The sequence below is a fragment of the Carcharhinus amblyrhynchos genome, chromosome 23 (genome assembly GCF_965287045.1).
Source record: "Carcharhinus amblyrhynchos chromosome 23, sCarAmb.v2.hapA, whole genome shotgun sequence".
Classification (NCBI taxonomy): domain Eukaryota; kingdom Metazoa; phylum Chordata; class Chondrichthyes; order Carcharhiniformes; family Carcharhinidae; genus Carcharhinus; species Carcharhinus amblyrhynchos.
This window is the reverse complement of record NC_137346.1, coordinates 10,761,377-10,776,221: the sequence shown is the minus strand read 5'-3', so window position 1 is coordinate 10,776,221 and position 14,845 is coordinate 10,761,377. Positions and strand designations below refer to the sequence as shown.

The window sequence follows — 14,845 nt, the reverse complement described above, 5'->3', positions numbered from 1 at the left end:
CAGTGAGGCAATGTATTAATGTTGCATTGTTTTCATGAAGTGAACTTAGTTATTTCATGATGCTTTAAACTGGATTAACCTCATTTTGTGATCTTTCTTCTGTATCAGCCCATATCATGTTATTCTTCTAGTGTCAAATGTTGTGAAGTCTTTTTAAAATTTTCTCATTTTTGACTGAAATCATTGTTAAATTGCAATCCGTGATTGTTGAACAGCTGTAGTCGATGATACGGAAAACCGCTGATTCTATAAGATGTTTTTTTCGTAATGCTTATGATGAGACTGTGCCAAGATATTTTTGTAGTGTGGTGTCTTGTAAACATGCTTTGTAATAGTGAGGAGTTGCCATTAATAATTGCCACTCTTGATGGTGAGTAATAGATTTTGAACATTATAACATTTCCATCCAAAGTACAAAAAACAGTTTCAGCAATTGGGGAACATGCTGCTCTTTAGTGGGACAAATATTGCTTATTGATTTGGCTGCTTTTCCGAATCCTTATGGGGCTCCTCTTATTCTTGGGGAATGTTTAACATTGTGCTTTGTTCACATAGCGAATATTTGGAGCAGAAGCTGAGAGGAACTTGTACCTTTCACAGCTAATCATATTGGATACATTGGAGAAGTGTCTTGCAGGAGTAAGTAACAAGTAACCTGGATTTAATTATGGCTATTTAAGATCTCAGAAAATTTTATTTTGTGGATAGAATTGTATTTATAATTTTCCGAATTGTGGTGCTTTGCTACAAAACTCCAATTTGGACAGTGCAATCTCATGTCAAAAATGGCATGACTGATTATCACACCTGATTTAAAACAAAATTCTTGACATCATCAGCAAAGAGAGAAAAGATCCTGTTAGAAATATAGTGGTGATTGCTATGTTAATGCACACACTCCCTCTTGTTTGCAGTCTTCTTTTGGATGGTCCCAGGAAGATACAGGTAATGTGAGTGTGAGAATACTGGTCAGGCAATGAAATGTACCCTGTGTATTTCTGGTGAAATAGTTAAAGAGTAGCATTGACGATGCCATGAGGGCCAGGTTGTTTACTTGCAGCCATGGTTAAATTTTGGGATGTCTTGATAGCAAGAAAAGGATGACAGTGACAGTGTTGACTTGATTTTGGTTAGCAGTTAATTGTTGATTTGCCTTTTTTAAGATGTATTGGACATTTGATGTTTTCTATTAGTTTCCTTGTAAATATTCTGAAGCCCATTTTTGACCCATCTATCTTGACAATGTGTCTCCAATTTCTTTTGAAATGACCAGCTTAAATGAAACACTTCTAATCCTTTGCACACCCAGAAGGAGCGTAAATGTTATCCTTCAAGGGCTATCTTGTTCTGGATGGTTATCTGGATGGTTGGACAAGACTTTGAGCTATCTCTACTATTGACTTGATGCATCTTGGCGGAGTTCTTTGTTGCCATCTTGCTCCAGCTGAGAGGAGAGCTTTCTGTGGGAGGAATTGTGGGGTAGAATCCATGATCTACAGTTTGTGAGCTTTACATGTGCTGTACTTATTTGTAAATGGCTAGATGCTTGTAGAGTTATTTCCTTTGGTTTAGATTAATAAACACTGTATTGGTTCCAAACACCTCGCTAATTTGTTGGTAAATTTCAAGATAATTTGGATTGTATTTCTACTGATGAGGTGAAGGTGGACAGTTTGACATAGGAGGGTGGACCATGATTATGGCAGGAATTATTTAAGGAAGGGAGTGGGTTAGATAATATGGATGTTTTTCAAAGAGTCTTAACTGAGCCAGCTGGAGCTATTTGCTGTATACTGGAAAAATAATCTCAAGGTTCATTTTAGGATGAAGCTTTAATATCAGTTTGAAGGATAAATACTTTGTGCACAGTTTTAAATTTACATTCAATTATTTTTAGGCCCATCTAAATGACTGGCATAGCTGGGTAGAGTTTGCCAAAAGGAGATTTGTAGATTACGAATTGACATCCCACTGCTGTGCTGCACTTGTGGCTGCAATATTCATGGCACAAATATTAATAACTTCAACTGTTTCTGTGCCTGAGTAAAGTGTGAACAGCTGACTGGTTTGCATGAAAGCTAGTTCACTGGCTTTCTGTTGGATGTGTTAATCATATCTTGGATGTCCTGTAAGAGTTGTTGAATGTAAACAAAGCAAATAGTGGCATTATTTGGCTGTGTTGTGTTCCTAAAACTTTTCTCCCCTTCCCAGCTCTGTATAACGTACATTACTAGCTTCACTTTGCAAAGGGCTTTCAGTAGAATTCCAAACTACTACTACAAGTTTAACACAAGACGATGTTCCAAGGTGTTTACCAGAGGTTTAATTGAGGAATGGACATGGAGTCAAAAAAGAGCTAGGGTGGAGAGAGAGCTAAGTAGTTAACTCCAGAATGGTGTATAGGTACATGTGTCAATGCTGGCTTAAAGAAGGAATGGATGCTCAAAAGCAATAGTGAGCTTTTGGATTAGAGTTTTAAGACAGTGAGTTTTAGAGAGGTGATACAGAATCCCTACATTGCAGAAAGAGGCCATTTGGCCTATCGAGCTTGCACCGACCACAATCTCACCCATGCCCTATCCCTACAGCCCCACATACTTGCCCTGATAGGCCCCCTGACATTAAAGGGCAAATTAGCAGAGTCAATTAACTTAACCTGCTCATCTTTGGTTTGTGGAGGAAACCGGAGCATTGGAGGAAACCCACGCAGACATGGGAAGAACGTGCAAACTCCACACAGTGGCCCGAGGCTGGAATTGAACCCGGAATATTCTAAGAATGATAAAGGAAATATGATATTTCACTTCTAAACAAGTTTCTTATTCTACACCACCTTATCCAATTTTCTTCCTTGACCTAACCCACTAGGTACAAAATTCAACACAAAATTGACCAATTGCTGAGGCAAAATTGGCTCAGGTGCAATTGGATAACGAGTCTGGATGATCTGAGGTGCTTGTCCTGAACGCTGTGTGTATTAAAACACGTTTTAAATAGCATATTATTTTCTCCGTATCAGAAGATGGGATCAGTCAAGCCAAAATTGGACATAGACTCATAGAATCCTTACAGTGCGGAAGGAGGCCATTTGGCTTATCGAGTCTGCACCGACCATATTCGCACCCAGGTCTGATTCAAGTAACCCCTCATATTTACCCTGTTAATCTCCCTGACATTAGGGTTAATTTAGCATGGTCAATCAACCTAACCCGCACATCATTAGACATGTGAAGTTGCAAACATCTGTCCCCTATCCTTAAGGCACCAAATACAATGTAACCAAGATTCTTTGTCAGAAAAGAATTAGTAGTGTGGTGTATGTGAAGTTTCAAGTCCCAGCAATTAAAACTATAATGAGCCTACAGCTTTGGAAAAATTGTCAAGCTTCATCCTGCTATATAACAATGTCCAACTAAATTTTTGATTAATGAGGAATCTGTGCTACCTAGGAAGCTTTTATCAGGTATTTAACAAACTACAGTCCAAAGCTTGCCCGTGTGCAACAGTTATCATGTACATGTTCATTATTTTACAGCATACCACACACCTATTTTTCCTCAATGGGTGAAAGGGTAGGGATATGAAATAAACTTTTAAAATAAAAAAACTGAACAGTTAAATGGCAATAAACTGTAAACTATGCAGATTGGTGAGTTGGCAATGGTAGCATGTAACTGAGCCATGCCGGCCCCAGGTTTAGTTCCTCATTTTATGGTGTTAGCTGATTTCAGTCTGGGTGGCAGTCAGGACATGATTATTGACCTCTGCCCCCTGGTGAGGAAAGGGCCCATTGACCAGGTTTCTGCTGTGGCCTTTGTTAGATTATCTGCAATCTGAACTTCAGTTCATAGAATTATAGAATGCGTGCAGTGCAGAAGGAGGCCATTTGGCCCAACTGAGTCTGCACTGACCACAATCCCACCCAGGCTTTATACCCTTAACCCCACATATTTACCCCACTAATCCCCAACACTAGGATCAATTTAGCATGGCCAATCAACGTAACCCGCACATCTTCGGACTGAGAGGAAACCAGGGCTCCTGGAGGAAGTCCACACAGACACAGGGAGAATGTGCAGACTCCACACAGACAGTGACCTGAGGCTGGAATTGAACCCGGATCCATGGCGCTGTGAAGTAGCAGTGCTAGCCAGCTAGTTTGAGGAAAAGACTGGGCTTGCACGTGTTGCTACACCCAACTACCTCAGTTAATACTCAATTTTTACACACAGACTGACCAGTTAATGTGGTACTGGAGGTACCCATTTGATGGAACCCAGCACAAATCAATTTTGGAAGAGAAAATATGGATAAAAATCTCAGCTGAAAAATTGGATAGCAATCTTTGTGTAAAAGGACCATTAATTTAAGGTTTCTTATCCTGTAACATCTCAAAAGACATGACAATTTCATTCAGTGTTGAATCTCTCTCTGATTGAGAAGACCAGTTTCTGAATCTCAAGTAATGTGAAAAATAAAGACCCTTTTTTTTCTGTATTAAGTACTTTTTCCTCGATTTAATTTTGTAATGCTTGTCACCATGAACTAAAGATGAATTTAACAGGTATTCCCTTATTCTGGTCTAGTTGGGGTTTCTTTTGGGATTACATAAAGGCCAAAGTTAAAGGCATCTCAATATCTTTAATACAAAGAAAAGTACAGCACAGGAACAGCTCTTCGACCCTCCAAGCCTGTGCCTAACAAAAAAAAACACCTCTCCTCATTCGGTCCGTATCCCCCTCTTTCCTCCCTATTCACATACCCATCCAGATGCCTCTTAAATGTTGCTAATATGCCTGCTTCCACCACCACCTCTGGCAGCGTGTTCCAGGCACCCACCATGCTGTGTGAAAAGCGCCCCCTCACACTTCTCCCTTAAACTACCATCCCCCCACCTTGAATCTGTGCCCTCTTGTAGTTGACACTTCCACCCTTGAAAAAAGCCTCTGACTTTCCACCCTGTCTATGTCCTCTATAATTTTGTAGATCTCTATCAGATCTCCCCTCAGTCTTTCCAGTGAAAACAATCCTAGTTTATTCAACTTCTCCTCCTAGCCAACACCCTTGACCAGACAACACGGGTGAACCTTCTTTACACACTCTCTCCAAAGCTTCCACGTCCTTCCGATTAATGTGGTGACCAGAACTGCACACAACACTCCATTTAAGGCCTAACCAAGGTTTTTTATGTAGCTGCAACATGATTTCGCAACTCCTGTACGCAGTGCCCCGGCTGATGAAGGCAAGCATGACATATGCCTTCTTAATCACGTTGTTTTGCCACTTTTAGGGAACTGTGGACCTGCATGCCCAGATCCTTCTATGTTAATGTTCCTAAGGGTTCTGCCATTTTATAGTATACTTCATACGTAAATTTAATTCTCCAAAATGCATCGCATAGCGTTTTTCCAGACTGAATCCATCTGTTGTTTCTTTGCCCAAGTCTCCAATCTATCTCTATCCTGTTGTATCCTCTGACAATCCTTGATACTCATGATGTGGAGATGCCGGCATTCTTGGTACTATCAGCAACCACCAATCTTCGAGTCATCCACAAACTTATTATTCAGACCACCCACAGTTTCCTCCAGATCATTTATATAAACTACAAACAAGGGGTCCCAGCAATGATCCCTGCGGAACACCACTAGCTACAGATCTCCATTCTGAAAAACACCCTTCCACCACTACTGTCTTCTGTAAACAAGCCAGTTCTGTATCCAGCCAGCCAGCCCAGTCCGAATCCCATGTGATTTTAGTTTTTGTACCAGTCTGTTGTGTGGACCTTTGTCACACACCTAGTCCATATAATTTAAATCCAAAGCCCTTCCCTCACCAATTTTCTTTGTCACCTCTTCAAAAAATTCAGTCAAGCTACTGAGACATGACCTTCCCTGTACAAATCATGCTGCCTGTCACTAACTAGTCCATTTTCTTCCAAATGTGCATATATCCAGTCCCTCAGTATCTTCTCCAAGCCACCACTGACGTCAGGCTCACGGGCCTGTAATTTCCTGGATAATCCCTGCTTTCTTTCTTAAACAAGGGAATAACATTGCCTATTCTCCAGTCTTCTGGAACTTCGCCTGTGGTCACATTGGATGTGAAGGTATCTGTTAAGGCCCCAGCTATTTCTCCTGTTGCCTCCTGCAGTAATCTAGAATAGATCCCATCAGGCCCCAGGGATTTGTCTACCTTAATGCAATTTAGGATACTTCCTCTTTTTGATATATTGACATTCTTTGGAGCATTCACGCACCTATCCCTGACCTCAACATCCGTCATGTCTTTCTCCTCTGTGAATACCGATACCACGTGCTCATTAAGGATTTCACCCACTTCCTGTGGTTCCACGCATAACTTCCCTCCATTGTCCTTGAGTAGACCTACTCTTTCTTTTGCTACCCTCTTGCTCCTAATATATGCTTGAAAAAACCATGGGATTCTCCTTGGCCCTGTTTGCCAAAGATATTTCATGGCCCCTTTTAGTTTTCTTAATTCCGCATCCCATACAGTCCGTTGTTCCTTTTCACCTCTGGAATGTAATGCAGAGGATTTTCTGAAAATAAAGACATTTCTTGCTGTTGTTCAGATGTAAAGCCAAGTGTTGTCTTCAACTGCACCTTTTCTTTGTGTATGTTAATTTTTTTTGCTTGACCCAGTTTCTGAGTGTGTGCAGGAAATCTTTGTGTTGTCTGGCTCTGACTAATATTGTTTGGCCTGCTAAACTGGACAGTTAGAATGTACCTTGGCTATAATTTTTGACTCCTAGATGTTTTTATTTGACAGTTACTACTGCCACAGATCTTGCTTAATTTTGGACAATCCTAAATTCTGGGTACTTAATTTGGCTTGCTGCTTAATAATTGACATCTTTTCATCGTATGTTCTCTGTAAAGCTGTTCTGTAAATCTTTCCTTTCTCTTTTCCCAGTTGTTTTTTCACCTAATGCTGAGGCGTACCATGCACTACATTTCTGAGCAGTCAGCAGCTTTCTTGGTTGCACGGATATGTACCAAAGTAGCGTGGAAATGCGAGTCCTCTGATTTTCTGTTCCTAACTTACGTCTTTCAGTCTTCAACTCTTAACGCTTCTAATGCCGCCGCCCCACCGCCACTGCTCTTCAGGCATCATAGAACACTACAGCACAAACAGGCCCTTCGGCCCACAAATTGCGCCGATCATATCCATACCTACCAGGCCATAGAACTATTTGTAACTCCCAATCCCATTAACTCTCATGTACTCATCCAGAAGTCTTTTAAAAGACCCCAGTGAGTACCATGTAGCTCTGCAGATGGGCATTAATTCTTCTGTTTTCTAACTTTGGATTGTTAACTTTTAACAGGGCTAATAAGTAAGTTGGTTTCCCCCCCCCCAACCCTGAACCTTGTATAGTTCCAAGTTTGTTCTTGTGTGTACATAGTGTATACAATTTGTGACATTGATGCACTTGTAACATTCAACCTTTTATAGCAACCTAAAGATACGATGCGGCTTGATGAGACGATGCTTGTAAAACAGCTACTGCCAGAAATTTGCCAATTTATCCACATGTCCCGTGAGGGAAACCAGCTTGTAGCACAACTCCGCAACTCGGCTTCTGGGGTTCTCTTCTCCCTGAGCTGTAACAACTTCAATGCTGTCTTCAGCCGAGTCTCCACCAGGTTAGTATGATTTACTTGGTTTCAGGTCTCAGTAATGAAAGCAGAAGAATGCGATTAAATGATTGGATGCAATTCGTTCCTGGTGAGCAAATAACTTGCATACCCAGTGAAAGTTGACTTGTGTATCATTAATCACTTTTATGCTAGATTAATGGACTTTAGAATAATTATTGATGTTTTGGTAGCTATTAGTTTGAACCTGAGATCCTTGTCACGTTGTCAGAAATTGAATTTTTATTCCTATTGGTGATATGATTAACTGTTAAGTGTAAACTTGAATCTTGCTTAAAGATTGTTAAAGGTGCCTCTCCTGTCTTTTATCGCGTTAACTTCCTTGACAGCTTGGTTGGGAAAGAAAGCACCATGTATGCTGAGCCATTGTAAGAAGTCTCACAACACCAGGACAAAGTCCAACAGGTTTATTTGGTAGCAAAAGCCACTAGCTTTTGAAGCGCTGCTCCTTCATCAGGTGAGTGGGATTTCAGTTCACAAACAGGGCATACAAAGACACACACTCAATTTACAAAATAATGGTTGGAATGCAAGTCTTTACAGGTAATCAAGTCTTAAAGGCACAGACAATGTGAGTGGAGAAAGGCTTAAACACAGATTAAAGAGATGTGTAACTGAAATCCCACTCACTAGATAAAGGAGCAGTGCTTCGAAAGCTAGTGGCTTTTGCTACCAAATAAACTTGTTGGACTTTAACCTGGTGCTGTGAGACTTCAAACTGTGTTTACCCCAGTCCAATACTGGCATCTCCACATACTGAGCCATTGAACAGAAAGATCTCTTGTATGATTCATGGATTTTTTTTTTGCTGGTTAGTTGATCTTCAGTGACAGGGCTGCTGAAATTTAGCCCATAGACCCTGGCTTATCAAGTAGTAAAATCTGCTGGTGGTTCTTTGTACTAACTATTCGGTTGACTTCTGTTGTGTGTTTTTGGATATATTATTAACAGAAATGAAAAGGTATGCATTGGTAGGCAAACCATGAAGTATTTGTTTTGTATTGCGCTTCATTTTGCATTAAGAATGGTAGCCTTGGCATCAGCTGTGGCTCAGTGGGTGGCACTGTTGCCTCTGAGTCAGAAGGTGGTGTTGTGAAGTCGATTTTAATGAACTGTCAGAAAATAAAACACATTTTGCAGAATTATTATTGTGAAATTTTGTTGGTTCATTTAACGTACTTCTGGGAAGGAAACTTGTCACCCCTTACCTGATCTACCCTAAAAATGACTTAACTCCCAGACGATCTGGTTGACTTTATTGCCTGATGATGCAAGTGTTGCCCATGCCCCAAGGGAAAAAGTAGAAACAAAAGTTCTTTAATTTCCTGTTGCACAAATGACCTCACGCCATTGCCTTTAATCTGGTGCAATTATCGCAAAGTTTATGGTTGTGTTTTAATATTATTTGTTTAATGTTCATCCAAGTATCTAGTTTGTGCGAGAGGCGAGGCAGGCAATCTGACTTGGTGGAACATGTTTATAAAAAGATGTTTCTAAAATTGCTGACGACAATTACAATCTATTACAAAATTTTTTTTGTTGTAGGAACATTGAGCGCTATGCGTGCTTTCACTGCTAAGTCTGTAATATTCAAACAGTCTAATATTGAAGTTTAGGTTTGTAAGAATTTGGGCTGCCTGCTGCTCTGCTCAAGAAATTTCACCAATGCCCAAGCAAAATGTTAATCACTTCAAACACCTTGTCATTGGGCTTGTGGTAGACAAAGACTTTGAATAGATGGGAGCAACTAACAGAACCTTTGTGTGGGCATACTGTTAAAATAAATATGGTGTTTTTTTCAGGAGGAAGCAATTTCAATTGAAAACTCAACACAAACATTTACAAATACTTGGAGAAGCAGAATGAAATCATAAATGGCTCCCTTATGTGAGACTAGCTTGTGACTTTTGTTCAAAATTATCCTGTTGGCATCACTCAGATACATTTATTTTTCACTTTACTAGACTTAGATCCTCTGTCTTATTTACTGAACACAGCAGCTTTAGTAAATAAACTGCTTTTCCCCATCACATTATTAAGCAAAACTCCTGTATGATTTGGGCAGATGGCTTTTGACATTATTTGCATAGTTTCAATGGGATAGGCAGGTAATACATGCAAACTGAAAGACGTGCTGGCTAGGTGCATTGGCCGTGCTAAATTCTCCCTCGGTGTATCCGAACAAGCGCTAAAGAGTGGTGACTAGTGGATTTTTTACAAAAACTTTGCAGTGGTTAGGCACGTTGGCCATGCTAAATCCCCCCTCAGTGTACCCAAACAGGTGCTGGAATGTGGTGACTAAGGGATCTTCACAGTAACTTCATTGTGGTGTTAATGTAAGTCTACTTGTGACATAATCAACTTTAACTTTTAGTAAGTTAATTATAATAGAGGTAGATGTGACAATACTTGCTATTAAATGAGGAAGAAATTTGTAATATTCATTACACATTGACAGCACTTGAGTGAACCCCTGATGTCAGTTTATTGTCTGTGCTGTTGCATTGCAACTTTAGAAGCACAATTTTCAGATGATCACTGAATCTCTAATGGTGTTTCACTCCACAGAAGTGAGCACTAGCAGTAAAGCATGAACTTTGAAATAATAATTTCTCTCTTTTCCACTGTCTTTACCCTTGCAAGGGCACCACAGAACAGCTAAATGCATATTTCATTGGAATGGAAGTGTCGCTGGGTGGAGTAAGAAAAAGAAAAGGGAAACAGTAGATAAAATAAACTACGTGCGGGCATTAGAGTACCTTTTAATGAGTCAAAATAGTTAGTGGCAATTAGAGGGAAGCTTCCTTGTAAGCCATTTCTACTCCATTTGATGCTGTCATTTAAATAGGCCCCTATAGATTCACTTCTAAGTTCTGGACATAAGCTTACTGATTTTCAGAGTTGAGTAATTATTGGGTAAATCCTGCATCCTTTCATGATGTGGGTCTCCCAAGTTTGGTCAGGTTCCTGGCACTAACATTGCTGACCTCTTAACCTCCTATTTTCCTGTTTGACATATTTTAAGCCTTGTTGCAGCAGCTGTGGGATTCTTGGCATGTCATAACACATTCCCACGAGTGGATGAAGGTTCCATTTTGTGTGTAATCCTGGTGCTCTGTTTCATGGAGTGCACATCTGTAAGTTTTGATGAGAGGCCAGGCCATCTTTGAGAAGGTAGCGTATAGTGCAGCTGGTTTATGAATGATTTTCAAAGTGGTGATAAATGAGTGATTGTGATTAGTGTTTTTTTAAGAGGAAATGCAAATTAACAATTGTACATTTTAATTATTTATTCAGTCTTAAATGAAGTCTTAATTTTCGGTACAGTTCTTCTTAGAATTCATAGAATGCCTACTGTGGAGGAGGAGGCCGCTTGGCACATCAGGTCCACACCAATTCTCTGAAAGACCCCTCCCCTAACCCCATGGCTAATCCATCTAACCTATACATCTTTGTGACGCTAAAGGACAATTTTGCATGGCTAATTCACCTAACCAGCACATCTTTGCACTGTGGGAGGAAACCGGAGCACCTGGAGGAAACCCATACAGAAACGGGGAGGCCGTGCCCTCCATATAATCACCCAAGGATGGAATTGAATGTGGGTCCCTGGTGCTGAGAAGCAGTAGTGCTAATTAACCACTGTTGCATCATGCTACCCCCTTTCTGCTGACCCCTTTTCTGTTTTGTTGGCATAGAATTTCAAAAGGTGGCTGCCTTCTTTCTAAATCTGTGCATGAGGTGATAGTGACATTTTGAGCTGTATTTCTGTAATGTGCAGTAAAGCAGCAGTTTTTAGATTCATGGTTCCATTGATTACACTCTGTTCATCTGCATCCAAAGGTTGTGGATTCGAATCCCATTTGAGAGATTTTGGGCTATGATTGAAACTCCTTCTTTCTTTGCCTAGTTCTTGTTTCATAATTCCTCTCAATTCCAAGTTCTGAAAGCATGGGGGCTCTTCAGGTTTCTTTGTGGACGAAATATCACTCCCACTGTGTGGCTGTTTGGTACTTTGAGTTTATTAGGAGTGGGTTTTTCTTAAAAGAAAAGGTGACCATATCCTTTATTCTTCTTCCCACTGATTGTTTGAACTGCTGCTTCGTTCCCTGCTCACTGCACTCCACATCACTGCTTTCACAAATGTAAGATGGACAAGACAGTTTTTTTCCTATTGAGAATAATGAGTGTATGGTGACTTGCTGCTTCTTGTGTGAAGCTCATTACAATTCAGATGTCTGACGTGCAACTAAAAGCAAAATGCAGTAAATGTCATCAAAAGGAATTGGGATCTATTTCAATGGGTAATGTTAGCAAATGTACTGAATTTTTGAGATTTTGCAGTATAACTCTAATGTTGTTCCCAGCTGTGATGATCTTAAGTGGTGGAATGCAGTACATAAATGCCACCAAGGACTATATTTCAACTCATTTTGAGCATTCTCAGGTGCTGTGAACCACCTCATTTTGTCGCTGCCCCCTTTTGTAGGAAATACACCGAACAGCTTTGAATCATGAGATGTATTGCTGCACCCACAACAGATGGCATGTTGATTTGGATCAAGGTGGTGCATACAGCTTAAAATCTAAAACACTTCTGAGTCAGTCCTGTTGCGCAGTCAGTGGCATGATTCAGCTTGGTACATACAATTCATCAGTTACAAAAGCTTTTAAAGAACCCCAAAAAAAAGACTATCTGAGTTTAAGCTCACAGACTAAGTAGTTCTTCCTGTCATTGGCTTGTCACCATAACAAATCAGCATGAACTTGTTTGTTTTTCAAGGTCAAATCTCATGCATTTAATTTCATTTGAGATCCAGAGTTGCTCCTGTTGGTGTGAGAAAATTCAAGGTGACTGCATCTGATTGATGCGCAACTCATCTCTTTGAGAAGTTTCCTCCGTCTTGCCTGTTGCAGATGAATGCGAATTTGTTCCTGTTTGGCATTCCATACAATTCCACCTGTTTTCAGGCTTCAAATTTCCCTAAATCTGAAGAGAAATCTATCTGTTGTGTTGTGAAGTTAAAATAAGAAGTAAATAAGAAGTGCCAACACTTGGATAAAGTCCAACAGGTTTATTTCATGTCATGAGCTTTTGGAGCGCTGCTCCTTCATCAGGTGAGTGGGCTTTAACCCAGTGTTGTGAGGCTTCGTGCTGTGCCCACCAGCACTGGCATCTCCATGTCAAAGTTAAAATAAGTAATTGCAACTAATTCATTCCACTGATTGTCAGTAGGCAATATTTGCCTCTTTTGTGTTTTTGTTTATATTTTCAGAATAAACCTGCAATAGCACCTTTTTCGCAAATCTTCTGTATCAATTATTGTACTATTGCTGATCTTCACAGAAGCTGGACGTGTATCGTTGTCAGTGTTTAGCTGCTATGTTGAAGCAAACCTGGGTTTGCCGTTGATTTAGCCTCTTAATGGTTCACATTTTTCATTTGCTCATTGGATTTTTTGTAGGTTGCAAGAGCTGGCATTGTGCTCGGAAGACAGTACAGACGTCAATGACATCGAATTGATACAGCACATTAATGTGGATTGTGCAAGACTCAAGCGATTGTTGCAAGGTAAAGTGGATTCAGATGTCTTCAACAGGCTTTTTACTAATTTTGCATTGTCAAAGGTGAAACTTACCCTTCTCTTGTCTCAATGTTCTTAAATTTTGAAAATGAAGCCTGAAGGTTTCTGTCCTTCATGAATGTAAATGCTGGAAATAAAATTTGGGTGAGATAGGAAGCCAAAGGCATGAGCAAGAGATGTGTTTTGTTTTCAAGTCAGAATTTGAGGTAATGAGGTGAACTTGGTTTAGAAGATAGTTTCAGTGCAATGACTGTGTAATGACTGAAAAATGACAGGAGGGAGGGCACTAGTCATCTAGACTTCTGGAAAATGCTGGGTGCACACCCTTGATGGTCAGATTGGAGAATGTGACCCAAATGTAGATGGGGATTTGCAGACCCAGATCCCAAAATTGATTTTGCTGAGATATTGGGACGGTTAGCTGAGAATGGATGAGGGTGTGCACATATTGATCTGATAGAGAATTCGGAGTACTTGCTTTTGTGAAAGATGGAGGTGGAGAGGCTAGTGAGAGCATCTCTGAAATTGGGTTGATGTGGGTTTCTGCAATGCTGAAGGCAACTCTTTACCGATAAAAGGAGATTGTGGCAAAAGTCTGTCTGTGGGGTAGAGTTCAGAATGTTGTAGTTTCCTGCCTCTTGCTTGATTTTGAGCGAACAGATGAGATCATGCTTGTGATAACAACGAAATGTGTTTGTGTAGTTTGAATTTAAGTTTGAAGCTTCTCAGCAGTGTCACAATTGAATTAATTTGATAGTCCTAATGGTATTGACTACAGTGATGTACAATATGGGAAATAAAAGGTCATGTCCACGAAGTATTTTGTGGAGGCATTTATTTCAGTGTGTGGTGCGGAGTGATATCTTTTTGTTCAATAGCGCTGAGGCTTGGCATCTGGTAATGTAGCAATTTGTTCCCTTTGCCTCGCAAATGCTTGTTTTTTTTTTAAATACACATTTGGGGAATGCGCAAATTTGAATATCAATGTTAGTGATTTTAAGCTTGGGTTATTTTTTTAAAAAATGAGTGACTTATGTGTTCCTATATCAGTTCAAGTATAACAACTTAAGTAATTTTACAAAATCCTAAGCATGTATTGGGGAATTGTGAACAGGATGCTTGCTATTAAGGATGGGAGCAAGGAAGGAACATTTGGTGATTGTGGTTGAGTTGTGTATAACAGAGGAAGGTGGCAAGATTAACTTGCAGTTAACTCAAGCTGTTGGCAGTGTTGGGTTTCATAGCATAATAGAATCCCTGCAGTGCAGAGGGAGGCTATTTGGCCTATCGAGCCTACACCAACAACAATCCCATCCAGGCACTATCTCTGTAACTCCAAGAATTTACTCTGCTAATCCCCCTGACACTAAGGGGTGATCAACCTAACCTCCACGTCTTTGGAATGTGGGAGGAAACTGGAGCACCTGGAGGAAATCTATACAGACATTGGGAGAATGTGCAAACTCCACAAGTCACCTGAGGCGGGAATTGAATCCAGGTCACGAACCGCTGTGCTGCCCCCGTGTCGCCATGCCACCTCTGTGTGCATGTGTGGTATCCCTCAGTTCCGCTGCTTCATAT

At 40.4% G+C, this 14,845-nt stretch overlaps 1 protein-coding gene across 15 annotated transcripts in view; it reads left to right on the top strand.

Moving 5' to 3' along the window:
• Window positions 1-14,845, top strand: part of LOC145357267 (neurofibromin) — a 324,662-nt gene that overhangs the window by 41,041 nt on the left and 268,776 nt on the right. For all 15 annotated transcript variants that reach the window (XR_013889280.1, XM_080210466.1, XM_080210464.1 and 12 more), the window contains exons 3-5: window positions 556-639; window positions 7,477-7,667; window positions 13,145-13,251. Coding sequence is in view for 14 of the 15 variants with exons in the window: in XM_080210466.1 (XP_080066592.1) it covers window positions 556-639; window positions 7,477-7,667; window positions 13,145-13,251 (382 nt within the window). In the remaining variant the exon portion in view is untranslated. The remainder of the gene's footprint in view (window positions 1-555; window positions 640-7,476; window positions 7,668-13,144; window positions 13,252-14,845) is intronic.